The 23,961-nt window shown below is 47.9% G+C and overlaps 1 protein-coding gene across 2 annotated transcripts in view; it reads right to left on the bottom strand.

Moving 5' to 3' along the window:
* Window positions 1–23,961, bottom strand: part of Gli2 (GLI family zinc finger 2) — a 167,584-nt gene that overhangs the window by 19,587 nt on the left and 124,036 nt on the right. The window contains exons 3-5 of one of the 2 annotated variants that reach the window (XM_090342971.1): window positions 13,231–13,433; window positions 8,360–8,545; window positions 710–911 (exon numbers count right to left, since the gene is read on the bottom strand). In XM_090342971.1, coding sequence (XP_090199097.1) covers window positions 710–911; window positions 8,360–8,545; window positions 13,231–13,433 — 591 coding nt within the window. Of the gene's footprint in view, window positions 1–709; window positions 912–8,359; window positions 8,546–13,230; window positions 13,434–23,961 lie in introns of those variants that run through there. The other variant, XM_090342970.1, reaches the window with a different exon arrangement.

The raw sequence follows: 23,961 nt of genomic DNA, 5'->3' as shown, positions 1-23,961 counted from the left end.
TCTTCTGGCTGAAAACTTCTCCATGGGCTGCATAGACATCTTCACAATATGGTGGCACCAATGGTATGACAGAGCAAGGAGGAAGCCACAAGGTCTGGGAGATTCCAAGCTAAACCTGTCTCAAACTCTTGACCTGCAGACACTATGGGAGATAATTATTTTAAAACATTCTGAGTCAGAGTGACGTGCAGGAAAAGATAATTGATGTGCTTGTTATTCTTCCTCACTCCCCGTTCTGGGCCCAGCTCTCCCAGTATTCCAAGCAAACACGACCTCCCATGGAAGGTCATCAAATTTGAGCATGCAAATTTCAGTCACAGTGGTGGAGATCTGAGGTCTCAGAAGACTCACGGGCCACAGAGGGGAGGGGAGGAGCAGCTCTGACATGGTTTAGTGCAGATGCAATACCTAAGGGAATTGCTTAGGATATATGTCACATTTGGTGTGGCCTCCTATGTTGGTCAGTAACTGTCTACTCTACCATGACCAGTGAAATACTAAGAACATCTCCTTTGAGCTCAAACATCTCTGATGTCACCGGGTCACTATAGGAAGTGGTACTCCCTGGGTAGGCACACTTACAACATATCATGGTTATAAAGTTGCTGAGTGTGCTTAGTCACAAATAATAGCAAATCCTGCCTTTTTCTCCTTAGCTTACAGCAACAATCAACACACTAGACCCTTCCAGCCTGCAGGTGGGGCTCACCTGAGGGCACCTGCCGACAGGTGTCCATAAGAGCCGCTGGCGGCTGAGCTGCTGCGTGAGTTGTTGATGTAAGCCACCAATGAGTTGGGTGAGGTCCGGATCATGCGCTGTAGGTCAAGGCTGGCATCAGAGAGCGGGGAAATGGAGAGTGCACGCTTGCGGCTCAGGCGGGGGGTCACCCGAGGGCTGGAGAATCGTGACACTGTGGGAGAGCCAACAAAAAGCACATCAGTGTCACCTGTTTTGGGTTGGCAGGTGATAGAGTAGGGAAAGGGGAGGAAGGACAGGTAAGTGGGGGACAAGAAAGCCTGCTTGGGTGGGTTTGGAAGAAGAAGGGCTCTGATCGGCACTAGCCAAGCCAGTTTTCAGTGTGTGGTTTGCTGAGCTTTCCAGGCCACTCCTGCTTCATGCACATCACTGTCATGCTTTATGCATTGCTGCGTTCTGCCTCTGTGTCTAACACCATGCTGTGTGCCAACCTGCCCCATTTTACAGAGGAGCCAACTGAGACTGAGCAAGATTACTTCCCATGTTCACTCACAATTAAAATCGGCAGAGCTTCCCTTTTCATGACACCACCCAAGGAGGCTCTCCTGTGCCCCTAAATTCCTTCATTTTCGCCAAGACAACTTTTTGTGTTTTGGTCGTGGGTCTTAAACTCTGGGCCTGGGCACTGTCCCTGAGCTCTTCAGCTCAAGGTTACCACCCTATCCCTTGAGCTATAGTGCCACTTCTGGTTTTTGATTTTTTGATTAATTGGTGCCTGGATTGTCTTTGAACCTTGATCCTCAGATCTCAGCCTCCTGAGTAGCTAGGATTACAGGCGTGAGCCACCACACCTGGTTTCCAAGACAGCTTTTTAACTTGCAAATCAGATTGTGTTTTTGCCTTTCCCTCAAACTTTCCCAGACTCCCCTGTGCTATTGTAATGAAGGCTCACTGTTGGGCTTTACCTTGCCACTCTGATCTCCTTGTGCTCTATCCTTTGGCACAACTACACAGGGCCTATGCAAATGTAGCTTCTTCTTGTACCACCCCTGTCCTTACTGGATGGACACCTCCTCCTGGAAGTCTTTGCTTACCTCTTCAAGCTGGGCAATGGTTCTCATGGTCAGACCCATCTGTTCAAACAAGGGTCATACTAGTGAGTGCATCACTCTTACAGTTATCTGCTGGCTCTCTCCTTCTTCCTCCCTCTCTCTCTCTCTCTCTCTCTCTCTCTCTCTCTCTCTCTCTCTCTCTCTCTCTGTGTTGGTCTTTCTCTCTCATGTATCAGTATCTTAAGGCCTTCTCCTCTTACCACTGTATCCCTGATGCACAAACCATGAAAAGGCGATGTGCTGACCAAGCAACACTGCAATGATGTAATGAGAGAGCCTCAGTTCTGATGGAATGCTTCCTTGGCAGGTTCCAGGGTCTGGAATGTGTCAAATGATTTCATTTGCACAGTTGTCCAATGGAAACGATTCTCCATTTTTACAGAAGTGTCCGTGTGCTTAGGCTACACAGCCCAAGGAAGAAAGGACTGGGGTCCTAGAGCTGATGCGTAGATGCCAGGATCATGTGCCACTGTGGCTACACCCTGGGCAGAGTCCAGGAGAAAAGGTGAGACATTTCAAGGAGGACACAACTCAGAAGTTGACAGGGGCACATGGAGAGTTTTCTGGTTGGCCACCTCTGTCCCTTCGTGGCATTTTTAGAGCTGATAAACTCAGCCTTCTTGAGCCTCTCTTTCCTGCTCTCTACAGTGAGGTCATATGGCTTAACTTTGCAGGGTTGTGAAGATACACTGTAACTCTAGGGACAGGGCCTACAACCAGTGACATTCTGGAGGGAAGAGATGGATTCAGTTTCCTTGGGGCAGAGAGGCCTGTTGTGATGGACAGAGTGAATCTCCAGTCAATGAAGAAGGAAGGTAAGGCAATTCTAGAAAGGATGGTCATTCCATGTGGCAATCCAGCTGTCACTACACATCCACTCATCAATGTCATTCAGGCCTCTCCTGAGCTTCTTGGCTCTTATTTCCTGAGTGACCTGGTCACTGCTCACTTCAACGTCAGCTGCAAAAGCCAGTCCTCCCAAAGACGGATCGCTTAGAAGTCACAAGTGGAAAAATAGAAGAGACGAAAGATCTAATGTTTACTGAAGGAAGAATACACACATCTTGTCATACATTAAATATATATATATATATATATATATATATATATATATTACTGCTAACACTCTGATTACCACCCTCTTGGGCGCCCCTAACAAGAGAAAAACAGGCCAAATCTGACAGTGATATTCATCTCCGTTATTCCCACCCCTCAGGGGAAATATGTGTATTAATGTGCCTCTTCCCTTGATAAATTACTAAATAGGAAGAAAAGCCTGGCATTCATTTCCCACGGTCTTGCCTGTGATTTATAGCTTGGGGCTGGCAGAGCCACAGCGTCCATTCATCTGTGGAAGCGCCTGCTCTAAAGCTGGTCTGTCACTAGGAGACAGGCCACCTGCTGTCCTTACCTGGCTGGAAGCCTAGCCAGCCTATCCTGTCCCCACCTGTCTCTGGACCTGGTTTCATACCCTAGTGTTTACTGGCTGTGTGTGTGTGTGGGGTGTGTGTGTGTGTGTGTGTGTGTGTGTGTGTGTGTGTGTGTGTGTGTGCTGAAACTGGGGCTTGTATTCAAGGCTGGCACTCTTACCACTTGAGCCATACCTGCACTTCCAGCCGTTTTGCTGATTAGTCTGAGTCTCCCAGACTTTAATGTCCAGGCTGGCTTTGATCCATCATCCTCAGATCTCAGACTCCTGAGTAGCTAGGAGCCTCTAGCTACTATGAGTCCCTGTCACTCAGCCAATACCCTGCTTCTTTCTTTTGTTCATTCATGTGTGTTCATTCATCCACCTGCCTCTTGTGCAGCACTGAGGCACAGAATTCCCTGAGAGATGAAGTTAGAGCCCAGAGCCCCAGGCGAGATTCACAGTGTGCCTCTCAGGCAAGATAACCCTAGACAGTCCAAGAATGCCAAGGAGAGAGGCCTGCTGCTGTCCTTGGGGCAGTGGGAAAGGGCAAAAGGTACCCTCAGCCAGAGGCCAGACTCTGACCGCTTCACATCTGTGGCCTGGTGCTTTGGTCAAGCAACTGACTGTCTCAAAGTTGGTTTACTGCATGGAAGCCAGGCTGGGGAGCCCAATTTGGGGATGCTGTGAGCTGGTAGGGGAGGGGGCATTAACGTGTCACTCAAAGCTGGGATGGCTTCTGTGCAGTCAGGTTAGGCACTCTCTCAGGGCCTGAAGTCTAAGAGACGTCTCTGTCCTGTGCAAGGACCCGGAGGCCCAGTGCCACCCTCAGCAAGGAGCTGGGATACTCTCCCCTGGGGACAATAGGACATAGATTTGTGATAGGCATGGAGGGCCCATCATCTCTAGTGGCTAGCAAGCAGCTTCTGTATGGCCCAACTTTGATCAGGTCTTCTCTGGACTCATGGAATGGTATGCTCTGAGGAATCCAGCTGAAGAACCCCAAAATGTTCTCCACATGGCCATCCATAGCTTCTCGTTAGTGGGAAACAGAGGCAGCAGAAGCAGGCTGTGCAGCCCTATAATAATTCCTAGTTACATGATGGGGGTAGGGCAGAGAAACCCAGGGTCTAGATCTCGGGGCCCCCTTCTGGGAAGTGGCTTTGTATATTTATGTGTGCAGGTTTATCAGATAGCGCATACATACCATCCAGTGCAGGCCTGCATTCAGTTGCCTAATCTCTTTGGTCTCCTTTTATGTCCCAGGCTGAGCCTGGAGTCTCAGTCTCTGGCAGCCCCTACCCGGGCAGCTCTCTGTGCTGTGATCAATGTAACTATTTCTGGACGCTCCCTCCCACCGGATTCACAGGCAGCATAAAGAACGAGTGTCAGAATGGAGGTGACATCCAAGTCAAATTAGTGTCAATATGACAATAAAATACACTGCTCAGAGGAAATATGGGCTGTAAACAGTATTTCAATCGGAAACATTTCAATCTTCTCAATGGGGCATGGGTTGGGGAGGCAGGATGTGGCTGCTACATAGCTGTCGTTAAATCACCAATATTTAACACTGTAAGGCAAGAAGGTGCTGCATTAAGGCTCTCGTGACAACCAGCCAATTGTCACTGGCAGAAGGGTGACTTTGACTTGCATGTGTGCGTGTGTGTGCTGGTCCTGGGGCTTGAACTCAGGGGCTGGGTGCTATCCTTGAGCTTTTTGTGCTCAAAGCTAGCAGTCTATTGCTTGAGCCACAGTTCCACTTCCTGTCTTTGGGTGTCTAATTAGAGATAAGAGTTTCATGGACTTTCTTGCTTGGAGCTGGCTTCAGACTATGATGCTTAGATCTCAGCCTCCTGAGTATTTAGGGTTACAGGTGTGAATCACTGGTTGCTGGGCAACCTTGGCTTTCTTGACTGATCTGTGACCTTCCCATGTGGCTTTGCTCCCTAGTCTTTTTGCAGTACATCAGGACATCGAAGGTGAGAAGCCCTCAAAAACCATGCAACTGTTTTGTCCTGCTCCAATTTAGACCCTCGGGGAAGATGAGCGCAGCATCTGGGCCTCTAGGACACTCTCAGAGGCCATGCTGGTCTGTTTACAGGATTTTCCACTAGTAAGGTGTGTCTCCCCAGGTGAGATTATTGCAGGTTCCATGGATATGGAGACAAAGATGGGCATCTGCCTCAGTTCATCAATTCTCAGTCCATTCCAGGAAAAGATAGAAAGCTCCATTTTAAGCGCTACTTACTCATTTAACCCTAAAAGGCAAGTCAATTAAAAATATTAACTACACAGTCACTTTGAGAACACACGACTTGGTTACAGTTACGCTGTGGTTTCTCGTGAGTGGGCTGGGGTGAACATTCCCTAGGATTTCTCCTGCCCAGGCTGCCTCTGGGTCTGGCACACATCCTACCTGAACACCTCCATGCCACATGCTAAACCTCTCCCTGTAGTAGTTCTTCCTTTTAGGACATGCCTGGCATGGCACATAGTAGGTGTCAAGTAAGTGTGTGTGTGTGTGTGTGTGTGTGTGTGCGTGTGTGTGAAAGAGATAAAGAGAGACAGACAGACAGAGAAGGCACGTTCTCCTTAACTTATGACCTCTTAGGGCCCTGTCTCCTGCAGAGTTCATATGTCCAAATTCCTGTTTAAAGCTTGGCATTTAGTTAGGCACTGATGATTCATGCCTGCAATCCTAGCTATCCAGAAGGTTGATATCTGTGAATTACAATTCAAAGCCAGTCTGGGTAGAAAATTTCATGAAACTTTTATCTCCAATTAACCAGAAAAAAGCTGGAAGTAGAGGTGTGTTCAAGTGGTAGAGTGATGACCTTGAGCAAAAAAAGGCAAGGGAGAGTGTGAGGCTCTGAGTTTAACCCTTGTATTGGCACAAATAAAATAAAAATGAGTGTAAGTATGCTGAAGACAAAGAAACTCGATAGAAAGAGCCACTGGCACACATCATTGTATGGGCTCAAAATTCCTCAGTAGGAGGAGAAGGATGGCTGCAGGAAATTTAGGGACTGGCAGGGTCCACCTGGCTCCCATGGTTCAAGGGAGGGGGGAGGGAGGGGCTGGGATTTGGGCATACTCAGTCTGTTAGATTCAGCAGAATGACACATTCCCCCAGGGACCCAAGCTGAGTATAAGTGCCTAAAACATTACTAAAAGCTGAAGCAGATTCTAGCTCTGGCTGAAACTGGTTTGAGAAGAACTGAGGCACAGATCAGTGATACGGCATGGATTTAATCCTTTCCCAAACAAGTAAACTTGTTTGGGAAAAATGTAGACATTAAGGAGTGACAAATACAGGAGAGAATTCTGGCCTGGCTAGAGTTCCTTGGATTTGGAACCAAGGGAAAGGAGTTGCTTGCCTGTTCCTGAATGAGTGTGTGGAGAAAGATCTCTGCCACATCTCAGGTCTGAAATCCTTTCTTTGCCAACCTCAGGGTCTGGTAAAGAGAGGAGGGTGAGGGTATGATGAATGATTCAGCAGCTAGATGATTGATGATGATGATAATGATGATGATGATAATTGATGATGACGATGATGATGCGACAAAGACATCATGATGAGCTCTCTCACACACCCATGAACTTGCCTCCTCGCTCCTCTGCTCCTCCAGCCTTGGCCTTCCTGTTCTCAGAGATGCTCAACTCCTTCACATGACAACCATTGGCAAATGCCCTGATGACCAAAGCTGTCCCAGCCTGCTGCTGCTCTCTCACTCAAGTGGCTTCCGCCCTAATGAGTTTACATCTTTCTCTTCCATATTCTTCTCCAGCTGCCATTCATTCCCTTTGCCCAACACACACACACACACACACACACACACACACACACACACACACACACACACACACCCAGGGCCTGCTCCTTGTCAGGTGCACTTCAGGCCTGGGGAGCCTGCCATCTTCCATGTCTGGGAAGTACCAATCAGCTACAGTTGAGAGCCTTTGGGTCCCATCCGTGGACAAAGCTGGCTGGTGGCCAGAATGCAATGCTACAGTGACCTGAGCCCCAGACCAGGTGTAGCTCTTGACTTCTCTTTCTCTTCTCTCCACGGGGGATCTAGCAACACACACATCCCATCATGAACGATCTCCACTTCTACCAAATGGGTGTGCTTCTGCTTATCCTGAAATGAACTGAGTTTCCATTGAGAAAGCAAGCTCTTCTCACTCCAAGGCACGCTGCAGTGTCCCATCTCACGCCAATGCAAGCCAACATCTTTATCAATGGCTTGGCACAATTTACCTGTGAATTATGGCCTTGGTGCTTTCCCTGACTCACACTGGCTCCCTACCAACCACACTGGCCTTTGGAGTCAAGTAGCCTGCTGCTTCCTTGGCCCTATGCACTGGCTGACAGGTCTGCTTGGATGTCTCGTCCCCTAGACTTCTGCATGGCTCAAACTTTCTAATTCTGTGCTTGAACATCATCTCCCCAAAGGAGGTTTCTTTCCCCCTCTCTCCACATTGCACACTACTCAGTACTCCCTCCTCAGTTTCCTACTGTGCTTCCTTAGTCCATTTCTTTTCCTTTGTGTGTGAATGTGGGGGTGGGGCTGGGATTGGGGGGGAATTATGGGCGCTTGAACTCAGGACTTAAATGCTGTCCTAAGCTTTTTCACTCAAGGTTGACAGCTCTACTTCTTACTTATTGAAGATATGAATTTCATGGACTTTCCTTTTCTTTTGTTGCCTTCAAATCTTCATCCTCAGACCTCAGCCTTCTGAGTAGCTAGGATTATAGGTATGAGGCACCAGTGCTCAGCTTGTTTCCATCCATTTCTACCAGCAGTTCAGTATAACAATTTCTTCCATTGCCTATGTCTCCCCAGTATACTGCAGCTTCCACAAGAACAAAGATGAGTGTGTTTCATCTGCTTGAGGGCCACAGCCTCACATCTGGAGTGTTGTCTGGAGACATATATAGTCTTCTTGTTGATGGTGGGTTAGCTAACACTAGGAAGAAGTCTAGACTTCTTTGTAGAGACCCTGGCTTCAGAGAGAGCAGTGATAGCCCTCTGTAGCCAGGCGGGGGTGGGGGGAGCTCCACTCAGCCCCGACTCTGCATCCTGTTTTGCCCTGGCTCCATGTTCCCATCCCATACTTTTACCTATCAGAACTTACCATCCACAGGATTGAGGTAGTCGTGGAGATGGCCTGCGCCAGTGGCACCCCCACTCTGCATTAGTAGGTCCCCATAAGGTGCAGGGTGGCCCGCCATGAGGGTCATCTGGTGGTAATAGTCAGAGGGGTTGGTGCCTGGGGCAGGGAGGCCAAACAACCCCCTCTCCTTAAGGTGCTCGTGGGCCACTGTGGGAAAAAGAGAAAGAAGCTGTCAGAATTTCTTGCCCAAAGAAGCAGAGAGAAATCACACGCAGATCAAGGTCTCTCCTGGGACCCTCCTGTCCCAGTCAGTCTCTGCCTGGATCTTAAGGTAAAGTAGCCTGTGGAGAGTTTCTGGTTGTGGTCAGAGAAGGCTCTATCTCTCAAAGGCACCAGCCCTCTCTTCATGTAACAAAGTGCCTTCAGACCATGTTCTCTGATCCCGCAGTTAGTGCTGCCAGAATAGGGTGGAGGACGGAAACAGCAAGAGTGGAGCTTAGAGTATTTGAAGGCTCACATTTGGAAAGTGATGCTATGTCAGAGAACTTCCAGGAGCTTGGATGCTATACACATTAGATGAGAGTCTTAGTCTTTATTGGGTATGAGAAACCAAAGGTGCCATCGAAGCTGGCACAGGTTTCCATCTGTAAAATGAGGAGACAAATGCTCTCCCCAGTGGAATTCCTACTGTAGGGACCAGGATCACGCTGTACACTCGCACTCACTGGGCCATGACAGCATACCAAGGGCTTGGCCATTCTCCCTGCCATCCCCTTTCTCTCTCTCTGCCAGTCCTGGGGCTTGAACTAAGGGCCTGGGCACTGTCCTTGGGCTTTCTCAAGGCCAGAGCGCTTTCACTTGAGTCCCAACACCATTCCTGGCTTGTCCTGTGCATGTAGAACTGAGGAATCGAACCTAGGGCTTTGTGTATGCTAGGCAAGCACTCTACCACTAGGCCAAACTCCCGGCCCGGGTTTGGTCATTTTCTATTCTCATTGTCACCACTACATTGGGAGCCCCAGGCTTTGCTGTCATCCATACTGAGAAAATGGAGACACTTAACTGCTTTAGTACTTGGTATCAGATCACATTGGTATAGAAGTGAATGAGCTGGGATGGGATCCTTAGATCCTAACCACTGTGATCTACAGCCTCTCTGATAGTGGCCTTGGCACCCAGTGAGACCTCATATGAACTCAGAAGAGAGAGGAAAGCTGTCATGCTGGCTGCATGTTCCTCTTACTACTTCTCTGTCTCCTGCTGACTTCTACAGAGAGCCCTGGCCTCCAACCAGGCTGAATGCCCCAAGTCTCTGCTTGAATCACCCATGTGTGAAACATCCTCAACCCTTCAGGCTCACTCTTTCCCTCAAGGCCTTCCCTGGAGATCCCATTTGTCCCCAGCATACAGAGACTGGCAGAAACTGGGATAGCTCAATAACTCTCTAGAACTCCCAGGTTGGACCCCGAGGCTAGCACATGCCACATAGAAAGACTTGAATCTAGACCTCAATCCTCATATGCTACCTCTGGCCACGAAGTAGCTTGCTGCATGGCTAACACAGCCCAGGACTGTCTGGTTTGTTTATTGTGCGAAGGAGAATCTGGTCTACTCACTGTAAGAGTCAAGGACATGCAAATTAGTCAGGTATGATAATAAACCTGTCTCTGTTGTGTCATTGGGTATGGCTGGGATTAGCGGGTATTGCTGGGATTAGCGGGTATTGCAAGAGCTCCATCAGTTTTTAACTGAAATCGGGTACAGAATGGTGTTTCATCAATCAAAAGTACTGCCTCCAAAGTAGCCCTGTCTCAACACCCAGGTCTTCATAGGCAATGCTGCAGGAAGAGAAAACTATAGTGTTCTTGGCTCTAACAGCTCCAGAAGGGCTTTATGCTCCCTCCTGCCTCCTTTAACATTTCTCAGGGTTCACTGAGTACCAGCAGAGCTACTGGCTTCTGCCTCTTCTTAGGAATCAGGTGTATTAGTATTCATAGGCTGTAATAATAAATAGGCACAAAGTTGGTACTCTTTGTTGTTAAAATAAAAGTACTTTAGCTTGGTGTTAAAGGTTCACACCTATCATCCAAGCTATTTAGGGGGCTGAGATCTGTGGATCTCGTTTCAAAGCCAGTCTGGGCACGAAAGTCCATGAGACTCTTATCTCCAATTAACCACCAGAAATCCAAAAATGGCACTGTGGTTCAAGTGGTAGAGTGCTAGCGTTGAGCTGAAGAGCTCAGGACAATGCTCAGGCCCAGAGTTTGAGCCTCAAAACAGACAAAAAAAGAGAATTTTATTTTTTTGTATAGCTTTAGAAGCCAAAAGCTTCTAAAAAAAATCCAAGGGCTGAGGTTCGTTCAGAGACTCTGGGGCAGGGCATGGGTTGTTCATCCTTGTCTCTCTAGTTTCTGGTCACCATCTTCCTTGGCTTGTGGCCTTGTCATTCCACCTGTCTCCATCTTGACGTCAGTGTCTCCCCTGTGTATATTTTGTAAGGATACTTGTCATTGCTTTGAGAGTCCATGTCGGTAATCAGGATGATCTTGGTTCAAGATTCCTAACTTAAGGACACCTGCAAAGTCCCCTTTCTGGAAAGAGGTAGCAGGGGGTCAGGGATGCTGGTGTGGCTAGAGAAACCATTCTGTTCACTATATCCCATGTGGGCTTCTGGGAGAAGGTGGAAGCTGACTGCAACCTCACTGTCACATAGACTTGTCACTGGGTCACTCAGAGTGATGGAAAAGCCAAGGCCCACTTTCCTCAAGATGTCTCTCAGTGTGGAGGCAGCACATTTTAGAGGCCCCAGCTTAGTCAAGGCCACTCAGGAACCCACAGAAAGCTTAAGGCTGTGTCTTGAATTTGAGGGGCAATGTCACAATGGCGCCACACTCTGGTTGCCCATATTTATACACAGTGGCTGCAACACTTGCCTATCTGGTTTGTCTTGAATCAAGAACTGGCAGAACATAAATTGATTTCTCCTAGAATGTTTGAGGGTTATTGTTTTTGCACACCTAGAGGCAGAAAGCCCCCCTTTAACTGTAAAAGTCCAGCTTGAATCTTCTCAGACCCAGTCCTCAACTTTAGCTCAGTGTCTCATCCAGGAAGTAGGAGGGGTCATTCTCCTCTGCAGAGAAATGTGGGTAACAACGAGGGGCTTTTGGAGCTTTGCAGGCTGGGCTGTCTAGAGTCTCTGTCCACCAAGCTTAAATGTGTGTATTGCAGACATGTGTGGAAAGGGGACTAGCTATGTGAGGGACTTAGATCAGGAGGATCATGGTTTGAAGCCAGTCTGAGGGAGGGAGAAAGTTCTCAAAAACTCATTTTAACCAATAGCTGGGCAGGGTGGTGCATATCTGTCACCCCAGCTTAGTGGGAAGTATAAACAGGAAGATCATGTTCCAGGCTGGCCAGGGCCAGAAAATAAGACCCTGCCTCCAAAACAGCCAGAAGAAAAAAGGGCTGGGGTTGTGGTTCAAGTAAGTGAGTACCTGATTAACAAGCAAGAAACTTCCTAGTTCAAATTTCAAAATTGAAAAAGAAAGGAAAAGAAAAAAGAAAGAGAGAGAGAGAGAAAGAAAGAAAAGGTGTACCATGCAATATCCTCTGATTTATATCCTAGTCTAAGACTTAGCCAGACATGTTTTAAGAAGAGATACCTGAGTTGCTTTTCAGTTGTTTTCAAGGACAGGCAAACAATATTGGCAAGGCAGTGGGAGTTGGAAGACAGCACCCACAGCATGCTGGGGTGAGGTGCACAGCCCATGCAGACTCAAGGCGCAAACATGCATGTATCAGAGGGGTAAGGAATGAGAGTAGGCTACGATTTCACATTTTAGGTCTGAAAAGCATGCTTGTCCCACATGACTGTGCTTTTTATTTTTCTGGCTCAAATGAACCACAGGGAAGAAACCACATGAAGCTCTGATCTGTGCCAATCAATTCTCTCTTAAGCATCTGAGCATAGTAAGGCAAAACCACCAACATCTCTGGGATGTTGGAAGTATCTGCATTGACTGGGCTGCCATTTGGAAGCCATCTGTATTGACCTGCTGAGTATATATAAAGCAGATGCAGGTAGCAACCAACTCTAACTGTTCTGGATTCCACAAGATACCCCTCTCTACCACCCCTTTCACTCGATACCAGCTTCTTCAGAGGTTGGTTTATTAGAACCAGTTGTTCACACCTCTGACATGGTGGTGTGATTTGGATAGAAAGTATTCTTCAAAAGGCTAGTATACTGCAGGCTTGGTTCCCAGTGTAACGTTAAGGGATGGGCTTTGGGATTGGATCACAAGGACTCTGAATTCATCATTAATGATGATCCGTTGCTGGGTTCCACTGGTGGAGCTTGATTGGAAGAAACACGTTCCCAGGGGCCATGGCTTTGAAGGACATGCTATGTCCACAGACCCTTCCCGTTTCCTGCTTCCTGGCCACCATGAGTGAGCAGCGCTGCTCTGCTATGTGCTGCCCACCATGATGCTCTACCTTACTACAAGCCTCAGAGCAATGAGGCTGAAAAGTCAAGACAAAAATCAATCCTTCCTCTTTTAAGTTGGTTTTCTCTGGTCTTAGTCAGCTCAGGAAAAAAAAAATCACAAGGAGTAGACCTTATCTATGCTGTTTTGGCAATTCCTATAAGGCTTTCACATAGAAGGGCTCTTCAATGATCACAAAAACCAATGGAGGCCCAAATCTCATGACTTTCCCTACTCATTTACTTCCACAGAGGTAGTAAGAAGGAAAGACAGTCTGACTGCTTTCCCAGGAAACAAGATTCAGTATAACTGAGGGTGGCTACGGGGACCAATCCATTGGTTACCCATTGTGTCCTGCCCAGTGCCCCAGCTACTCCTCCTGCCCCACTCCCCTGGCACACTTACCATCTGCAGGGCTGAGACCCCTGGCTGCAGAGATCATGGAGAGCGTGGGGCTGCTGTGCATGGACCGGAGGTAGTGCTCCATGTGGGGGTTCACATATGGGTGGGGGGCACTGAAGGGAGATTCCCCAGGGCCAGCAGGGTGCGGGGAAAGCCGGATCAAGGAGATATCAGAGATGATGGGGCTGCCGCTCAGGGTGGGAGGCCTGCAGAGACAAAACACAATAGTCTCAGAACAAGGGTGCCCACAGCTGGACGTGGAGGCTCATGCCTGTCATCCCAGCCACTTGGGAGGTGGAGGTCAGGAGGATCATGGATCAAGGTCAGCCCAAGGAAAGCATAACCAACCAATCATACCGCCTACAAGAAAAAATAAATAAGCGCATTTTAGTTCAGGCTATCCTGGGGGGAAAGTGAGACCCTATTTGAAAAATAAAAGTAGACTGGCACAGGTGGATCATGCATGTAATTTAGCTGGCCAAGAGGCTGAGATCTGGCAATCAAGGTTTTAAGCCAGCCAGGCAGGAAAGTCCTTAAGACTCTACAATGACACACCAAAAATCCAGAAGTGGAGCTGTCACTCAAGTGGAAGAACCCTAGACTTAAGCAAAACAGCTCAGGGACAGTACCCAAGTCCTGAGTTCAAGCTCCAGGATGGGTGTCCACAAGCACACACACAGAGTGGAAAGGGCTCAAGGTGGTAGAGTGTCTGCCTACTAAGCCCTGAGCTCAAACTCCAGTACTGCCACGAAAACAAACAAACAAGAAAAGAGATTCACAGGAAACCAGAACCCTTCTGGAAACCCAAGCACCACATGAGCAGAAACATTTACATTTTCATTTTATATACTGGCATTCCATGGTTACTTCCAAATTACAGTTGAATCCTTTAAGCACTAGTCAGTGAATAGAGACTAAACACTGTGTGCTGGTGCAGTCTCCTACCACCTAAAATTCCCGTGACTCTGAAGTCCACACGCTTGCCTGGAATTGCTGCAGTCAGGCTCAGCTGGCCACATCTGTCCAACCCACAGCTTTGCTTCCTCACTGGCTACATAGGGCTGGATACACACATGTTCAAAATGTATGGGACAGAAAATGAAAATATTAATGCCAAGGGAACAATGCAAACAGCTCCTGCTCCTAATAGAATATGAGAGAATAGAGAGGATCAAGAGATGCCCTGGAAAGGAAGAGATATCCTTTAGTTGAGTGGTCTCTGATGCAGAACACTGGGCTGCAGAATTAGCAGTAAAGGAAAAGATCAATATTCAAGATGATATTTGAAATTGATGAACTGTAACTGAAAATCAGAGCATCATCCTAGTTCTCCTTACGTGTTAGCTTCTCATGCTAACAGAGCCCAGATTTCATGTTCACCAACAGTCAGGTATGCTTGCAGCTTGGTTCCTGGCTGTGGCCAATCTCAACATCCCATAGTCTGCCATCCAGGCATGTTGATGGGGCTCTTTTCCCCTGGCCTACTTACCTGAGTCCTCAAGCAGTTACTGTATGTCTCAAGATCATCTACTCTAAAACTCACCCTAAAAGACAAACCAGCTTTTTAAGACAAACAACATCTGACTCAAAACAAATTCACTGTGAGCCATAGTAAACCAAGATCTCATCTTCAATTGACCCTCCATGATCTGACCTAGCATGAAGAAAAATACATGAGACTCAGGCAATTGTGCATTTGAATACCTGTTGAATCAAGTCATGTTATTCTCTCCAAGTTTTGACTTTCCTCATCTGTAAAACGGAGAAAATGCTAAATGTCTATTTCATATGGGAGATTCAGGGGAGAACTCAAATAGTGCAATTCCTTAGAAAGGGTAAAAACTAGCACAACAAAATAAATACCAGGAGATGAGTGAAAGGTGTGGAGTGGTATCAGGGGAGGGAAGAAGACAAAGAAAAGAAGTTGTGGGGAGGGGGGTGAGTGCTGGTGGCTCACACCTGTAATCCTAGCTACTCAGGAGGCTGAGATCTGATGATCACAGTTCAAAGACACCGTGGGCATGAAAGTTCATAAGACTCTTATCACCAATTAACCACCAGCAAAACAGAAGTGACACTGTGGCTCTAAGTGGTAGACTGCTAGCCTTGAACTGAAGAATTCTGGAAACAGTACCCACAACCACCATCACCAACAACAAAAATTTAAAAAGTAGGGGTAAATGCAATAAAAAATCCAGTGAATAGCTTAGAAATTAAGAAAGTGAGGGAAGGGTTGGATTGGGAATGATGAGAGAATATAGGTATGTATGTGTATATATATATGTATATATGTGTGTGTATTTATATTTATATATATATATATATATATATATATACAGTATTGGGGCTTGAACTCAGGGCCTGGGCACTGTCCCTGAGCCTCTCTGTGCTCAAGGCTAGTGCTCTACCGCTTAGGCCACAGCCCCACTTCCAGCTTTTTCTGTGTATGTGGTACCAAGGAATCAAATCCAGGGCTTCATATATGCTAGGCCACATTCCTTGCCCAATGAGAGACTATTGAAAGGGATTATATTGATCAAGATATACTGTATTATAAACTGCTTTGTTGAATATCAACTCCTTTGTACAACTACTTAAAGATAATATATATAGAAAAATAATAAATGACAAGTTCATAGAGGTACAAGATTATGTCCTAGCCAGAGTGGGTGGACCATTAAGTGAGAGCTGTGATTCACATAACCATCACAACCCTGAGGAGCGCTGATTCTCATGTAGGGGCCATATGTATGAAAGGCACTGTTAGAGCTGGTCACTTTGTGAGTGGGGACACTTTATAGATGAATGGAACAGCTGGACTTGTGATTAAGCAAAGCAGAGATGATTAGGGATTATGTTCAAGGGGTGAAAAAATAGCTGCAAAGCACAGTATAAGTCACTATCCAAACAGGTGACAGCTAGAGGATTTTACACCTGGCTTTCACCATGTTGTGCAGGCAGGTGCTCGTAGAGCCTGGTACTTAGTGTCATCCCTCCTAGTTCTGCAGATGTGTATGCACTAGACATGCAAATGTAGCTAACCTCTGGCCCCTGCAAGCTCCTGTGTTTTTGCTCGTTGGAGACTAGCCCAGTCCCTTGGGGTCGAATTGTAGGTGCCACCTGTCACCTCCAACCCAGCTTCCCCTGACCCAGTTACTATCTTCAGTGACTACAGGTTACTCTGCCCTTAACCTAGGCTGACGTGCTGCAGGCTCTGGGCATCAGCCCTGCTTGGAATGACCTTGGAGAGGACAAGAGGCTCCTCACTGTCCCGCTGGCCAATAGACAGCACCTGCACTGAACAGAGTGAGCATCCTTCAGCCTCAGGTCTGTCTCCAGAGCCACCAGGGGTGATGCTTGCAGGAACATCTCTTCACAAAGCACCCAAACATGATGGAAATATCAGTGTCCATCCTGCCATCATCTCAATCCAGATGCAAATGCGACTCCTCAAGAGGACCTGGATCTACAAAGGAATCATGTCCACATGTGGAATAGCCAAGTGAGCAGCGGCCTGCTGGAGCCCTGGACTGCAAACCCTGGTCTGCTGGCAGGATGGATGGGATGCTTGGAGAGGCCACTACCTGAGCCTCAAATGGATTCATCAGGAGATGATGAAGAAATCAGCCAGGCCCTCACAACCGGTTAAATTAGTGTTCTTTCCCATGCCAGGGAAGGTTGCCCATGCTGGGTTTGGAACCTGGGATACAGAGCTGTCCAGCACAGGTAGACCCTAAGGCTCTGGGCATGTGCTGAGCAGGACTGGATTTACAAACCATTTCTGAGGACCCAGAGCCTGGGTGTAATGAAGTAGAGCCCCCTACCTGGACACATCCCTGACTTAAGCCTTGGTTCTCTCACTAATGTTGGTCCTTTCCACTTAATTGTGTGGCCTCACCCAGGGCCAGAATCTGCTCTCTTAGCACCCTATGCCTGACACAAAAGGCCCATTGGCTAATGTAGTCAGGGATGGTTGTTCAAACACCTCCCCCCAGCATTCCTAGCTGCTTGTTCTGTGTAAGATCATTTCAATTAGCCATGCTTGAACTGAGATAGGGCTGACTGCATATCACCATCAAGGAGCCATATAAATCTTGAACTCTGGACCTGGGTGTTGTCCCTGAGTGTTGTCCCTAAGCTCTTCATCTCAAGGCTACCACCTTATCCCTTAAGCCACAGTGCCACTCCAGTTTTCTGACAGTTAATTGGAGATAACTCGAGTCTCACAGACTTTTTAGTGCCTGGGATGGCTTTGAATCACAATTCTTAGATCTCAGCCTCCTGAGTAGCTAGGATTTCAGGTGTGAGCCACGGCCCCAGCTCAAATCTATTTTTTTTTTAATCCAAGTAAAAAACATGCACAGGAGGCACTTCATGACCATTCTATAGGTAATGCACACCTTGGCTTCACAACCAGGGTCACTCAACTAGCAAGTGCTGGGGTCACAACTACCCAGGTAGTTCTGGATGCTTTTCGTGACTATGGTTCCTCATGAGCCTGGCTCAAGGTAGGAGCAGGATCAGGCAAGGCAATTCCTGAGACCAGGGCATTGTCCATCTTACCCAATCCCAGCCCTATATGCCATCCCATCATCTTTGAAGAGGGCACCGGGCCTCCTCTGGCACTGTGCTGTGAATGACTGGTCAAGGCTGGCAAAAATCTTCCAAGAGAAGATCAGATCTGTGCGTGTGTGTGTGTGTGTGTGTGCGCGTGTGTGCATGTGTGCACGTGTGCACCAGTTCAGAGGCTTAAACACAGGGACTAGGTGCTGTCCCTAAGCTTTTGTGCTCAAGGCTAGGGTTCTACCACTGAGACACAGCTCCACTTTTGCCTTTTTGGATGCTTACCTGGAGACAAGAATCTCACAAGCTTTTCTCCCTAAAATCCTTAGATCTCAGTCTCCTGAGTAGCTAGGATTATAGGTGTGGGCCATGGGCGCCCAGTATGATCATCAGTTTGACAGAGCCACATAGCCAAAGGAATGGATCTCAAATTACCAAATCCCAAACATTAGGACAGTTTTTTTGGGATAAGGGAGCTTTCTGGCAAGTCTAGCCCTTGATAGCTCGGGTCTTTGGTGTTTGGCCACTGCCTGCACCATAGCCCACGGAGGCTGTTAATTCTGGCAGCTGGGCAGAGACTAAAGGAGGCAGCTTGAAGATGAGAAATGTAGTCTGGGCTCATTTTCAGAGATGGCCACTGTGTCCTACACACACGTACGCATACTTATACACTCCCAGGCCACACACAAGCACTGCTCTTAGGATGTCTTCTCCTGAGTCCTCTTGACTGACCTTACCACTGGCTCCTTTTACATCCGTTAAATAGCTATTCCCAGGGAAGCTGCCCCGAGGCCTTGCCCTGTGCCCAGTGACAGGGAAGTGTGATGAGGGCTCTCACTGAGAAACAATCTCCTATCTCTGTTGGAAATATAGAGGAAGGCTTCTCAGAGACAACGATATTTGGAATGGGTTCTGAGCACTAAGTAGCAGTTCCTGAACAAGTGCATTACAAATAAAGAAGGCAGCATGCGCAAAGAAAGACAAAGTTGTGTGCATTTGAAGACTAAGTCCACAGAGTGCTTTGGGCTGGGTCGATGTTGACACGACTGACTACATCCAGACACTGGGCTGGCTGCCGGAGGAACCAAAGAGAGAAATGATGCAGACAGGAGCTGAGAGGTAGAGAACCAGCTTCTTGGTTGGGGCCCCTGGGCCTGGATCTAGTCGTTTTTGAAGTTAGCACTTCTGCTTTTCGAGTTACTTGAGCCCAGATGTGCACTTGTGCATCAATGCATGTGTGTGCTTATTTAAATCCCGCAGAGCTAGGTTTTTCTATTAGACAACTGTCAGATCTATTAAGACAGGCTCTGTTTCTTCCCATTCTCCAGTGGTCACTGCCCTGGCACCCACAGATCTATCTACTTTCCTGTACAGCTAGAATAGAGGATTCCATGCATATATCTCTATACAGGGTTTCCAATGTCAGCATGTGGCTGGGGAGGTAAGAAAGAAAAGTGGAAAGGGAGAAAAGACAGGCTTGACTAGGAGCTGTCGTCATCAATGTTTGCTGAGTACTTAGCATGTGCTCCATAGCCAGCAAGCCTGCCAGGTCTGTTTGATAATTCCATCTTAAAGATGAAGGAATTGGGGCTCAGCCCCTGTGAAGTCAGGCTGGATACACAGATGTCTCACCGGCTTCCACTCACTCTATCCTCTGTGGACACATCCAAGACACATAGACAGGTGTTCCTGCTGAGACTCAGTTGGTGCTCCAGGCTGACCCTGGAGCTGTGCAGGCTGAGAGGGCCACCCACATGCATGGAAAGACAGGCAAGGGTCTGGGTCTTGCCTTTGCCATGCCTGAGGCATGGCTTTGCCATGGCTTGGAGTGCTTGTTTCATCTGGGGTTGTGGTGGGGTGGATGGCCTGAGAATATGAAGTGTGCATTGTAGCTGGGCCAGATGCTCAGCGGAAAATGTCAACTCCCCCCACCCTCCTCCCCACCCCCTGCCATTTAACTGTGCAAACAAAAGCAGCTCAGCAGCCCTCTATCATGTTTCAGGCCAGGCCTCTGCCCCACAAGCTGGCATAGAGTTTTGGCAGGAGAAAAAAAAGCCAAAGCAATGACAATCCCACATGGACACACATCACTTAGCACCAGGCTAGGACTGACTCAGTGACCCAGTGAGACCCCAGGAATCCTCCCTTATCCCAAGAGGCCAAGTCATCTGGAGGACTCCTAAGTGGGCCTGCAGCTGCTGGTGGGCTAGAGGCATGAGCCAGGCTTTGACGGATGGGGAGGTGTCTGACCAGCACAGCCAGGCCATGGCAGGGGCAGGAATAGACCTATTCTTCCTGGAGTGAGAGGAGAGAAGGAGGAGCAGTGATTGGGGCCCAGTGCCCCACCCAGGGAGCCTGGCTGGGGAAGCCAAACAATGAGGGGCTGAGGTGCTGACTCACCTAGATTCAGCACAAACCTGGGGGGGGGGCAGGGAATCTTCGACTGGTGGCAGGGAATGGGGAGGAAGGAGAGGAAGGAAGGACATGTAATAGCCAAGAGAGGGCTTTGCTCAGTGGCCTCCTGGATAGGTCAGTGAGGTCAGAGACAGGCAAGCAGGAGAAGGATCTTGGGGCTCCATTTCACAGGTAGAAATACTAAGGCTCAAAGTGATGGTCACATGGCTAGTGGGTGTTGGCAGCACATGTTGAGAGCTAGGTGTTCCCAGAGTGGTCTAGGGACTACTAAAGATTAGAATGGGGAGGGCCAACCATTTGAGGCTGAGGGCTCATACCTCCTCTCCAGGTAGATTCTTGGGGTGACTTAGGACACAGGGAAAGGTGGCAAAAAGGCATAATCTTGTGTGTCTAATGCCTGCCTCTCTGGGCTCAGTCCTCTGCTTGCCCTTTTCATCTGCATCCTTTTTTCCCCAGTTAATTGCTGTTCTCTCTACAGAGGGAGCAGCTCAGAGGCTCTTTGCCTGGAAGCAGCTACCTGATCTGGATTGGCTCATCTTATCTGTCCAGCATGGGGGCTTGTTATCCACAGGGACATGAAGCATGTTCAATGTGGATGGATACATGGATGGGGGGATGGATGAATGGATGAATAGATGGATGTGTGGGTAGGTGAGTGGATGGATAGATGAATAGATGGGTAGATAAACAAATGGATGGAGGGATAGATGGATGGATGCAGCAAGGACAGTGAGCACTGAAGAGAAAAGACGTGGCAGAAGAAGGCCTGGATTCCATCTCAGCTCATCTCACATCCTCTTGTGGCTTGAATAACAAACCAGGTTTCCTCTCTGAGCCTGTATCCTCATCTGCAGAGAGCAACAGTAACAGCAATCCTACAGAGTATTCATGAGGCAGGATATATGTAGAGGGATGGCATGTGTGTGTGGTGTGTGTGTGTGGGGGGGTCAGGGATGTCTCCCAAAGGTATATTCATGTCCTAATCCCGGTAGTTTGTGAATGACTGAATGCAGGAAAAGAGAGACATGGCAGATGTGACTAAGGTTGGGAATTAGAGATGAAAATATGGATTATTTAGGTGGCCCTAGGTGCCATTACCAAACTAAAGGAAGATTCCCCACAGAAGGGAAGACCTAACATGGAAGGCAGAGATTGGAATGATGCAGCTATGCGCCAAGGAATGCTGGGCCATCACCACAGGCTGGAAGAGGAACAGCTCTGCCCAAAGCCTCTGTGTGTGTGTGTGGTAGGGAACATCACCCTGCCTGTGATTTTTGCCCAGTGACGCTTGTCTGACTTCCAGAACTAGGAGAGAATAAATTTCTGTTGTTTTAAGCACCGAGTTTGTTGTAACTCGTTCCCACAGTCCTCGGCATTGATATCTGTATGTGAAGCATACTGTACTGGGGTGGAGTCAGGGCTTAGGAGGTGGCAGGCATCACTGCCACCATTGTCAGCTTCCTCCTGCCACTCTTCAATCTCAGAGCTTGTGTTATTCTGAGAATGACTGAGGCATGGGTGGGTGCCCCCTTTTTGTGCAAACAGGCAAAAAAAAGGACCCCGCTACATTGTGCTAGGGTGCTCTTGGCAGAAGAGGGTGTTTGAACCCTGTGCTCCAACTGCCTGGCTCACAAAGCTCTAGAACGTGTCTCCCCACTGTCACCAGGATTACACGGTCACTGACTCCCCACAGTGGAATCCACTCAGCACACAGCCCTGGCATGACAAACACTCTGCCTTGGAGACCACAGCCTGAAGGCCCAGCCCTGCCTGTCTGCCAAGGTGCCTGCCACCCACTGGGATCATGGTACCACAGGGTGGGTTGACATGGTCTGTATTCCTCTTGTTGTCACTAAACTGTGGGTCTGGCTTCCATTTTCCCATCAACCTTTGGGAAGGGAGCTGCATTTCCTAACACCACCTGCTGTGGTGTACCCCTCTTCCTCCCAGAGCTGGAGTGTTTCCATGCCAGAGAGGGAGGTGCATGAGTCTGCTTTCACCACGATAGCTCTGAGAGCTGGCTTGTGCCTGCTGCCCCAGGCCCTACCGGTAAACAGAGATAGCAGCGTAAAACTCGCTGGAAGGAATCCATCTTCCTCCCAAGATTTTCTTTTGTTGGTTTTGGTTTTTCTGGGGCTCTTCGGTTTTGTTTTTATGTGAAGCTGTATGTTAGCAAGATTGCTCACCACATTTTCCATACATCTATGTAGAAAGTTCCAAAAATCAAGTACTTTCCAACATGTGCTCAGGGATTGCATAGTTAGAGACACATGCTGAATTTGTCTGGAGAGCACAACCCCCACCTCCCATCTCCACTCACTGGGCACCCTGCATTTAGTTCCCGTGCACCTTGACAGCAGTCTGTCTCAGGACCTGGCACTACACACAGGAGCCTGGATCACAGCATCCAGCATTTACGGTTGACTCCTAAGGCCCTGCAACAGCCCCTCCTTGGTCAATGTGCACTAAACATGTTCTGTGGACGCTGGGAGTGTGTGTGGGTGGCCAGGGCTCCGTGTTAGACTTGCTAAGATTCCACCTAGAGGAGTACTTTTCCAGGGGCTACCCTGGACTTACATATGAGTTAGTCTTGGCAGAGTACATGATTACCTGTGACCAAGTTGTCAGGGTGCTGGTGCTAGAAACAAGCAGTGACTTCTAGGGTCATGGAGGGACAGCTGTAACTAACAGAGGACATGGGTACTGAAACAAGAAGACAGCAAAGAATGAATCCATTCTTCTGGCTGGGGTAACATGAGAGGGCATCCCGAAGGAGGTGGCATCTGAGTCCATCAGATTCTTACAGGGATAGGAAGGAGGCTAGGAGCTATGCACAGGCCTGGTGCCCTGAGAAAGACCAGTGAACAAATGGCAGTTCATGTTAGTCCTAGGTCTTGCCTGACAGTGGTGAAAGAAGAATGTATAAAATGCCATAAGGCAATGGCTATTCTGAGATCCATGTTTGAAGAGAAACTTCTCATCCAGATTTACCATCAAGGAAGATGCCAGACATAAATGAAGGAAATTATTTACGACACATTATATTAACCACAGAACAAGTGGCCGTTAATGTATGAAATGCTCCTTCAGAACAAAAGGAAAAGAAAAGATGGACTAAATAGCTGAACAGGCATTTCATGAGAAGGAAGTGCAGGGGCCAATAAATATAGAAAGACAAATGGAAATGTTGATGACATTACCCCGCTGCTGTTGAATGCTGGTGAAACCACCCAGAAAAAATTCTGAGAAGACCCGGACTCAGCAAATCCATTTCCGGACAGATGTTTGCTCTAAAGAACCTACTCACGAGATGCCAGAGGATGGTACAAAGGTGTTTAGCAGCAATGTGCAAAGGCACAGATGTATACCAGACACTAGTCAACATAAATACATAATTTGTGCCGGAGCAGTGAGAAAGAATGAATGAATAAAGGAATGAATGAACAAACTAATGAATCATTGAGTGACTGGATAAACACATGAATGAATGAGTGAATGAATAAAGAGCCCCACAGGATAATGGGTAAATTCCCAGAAAATAACACAAATGGTCAAAACAAGTTTCCAAAGAAGACCCCTAGAAAGATTTCATTTACACAAAGGGCAACAAAACCTAAATAAACAATATATTGTCATGGAAATAAAACATATGGCAAAACCCTCACAGACATGGGGAAGGATTAGCTGGAAATCCCAGAGGAAGATGAAATGGGGTGATCTGGGGCAGGTGAATGAGGAAAAATGGGAGATCGAAGG

The sequence above is a fragment of the Megascapheus bottae genome, chromosome 12 (assembly GCF_031878675.1).
Source record: "Megascapheus bottae isolate mThoBot1 chromosome 12, mThoBot2.hap1, whole genome shotgun sequence".
In the NCBI taxonomy this organism is placed as follows: Eukaryota; Metazoa; Chordata; class Mammalia; order Rodentia; family Geomyidae; genus Megascapheus; species Megascapheus bottae.
The sequence above is the reverse complement of the archived record's forward strand: the minus strand, read 5'-3'. Positions and strand labels throughout refer to the sequence as shown.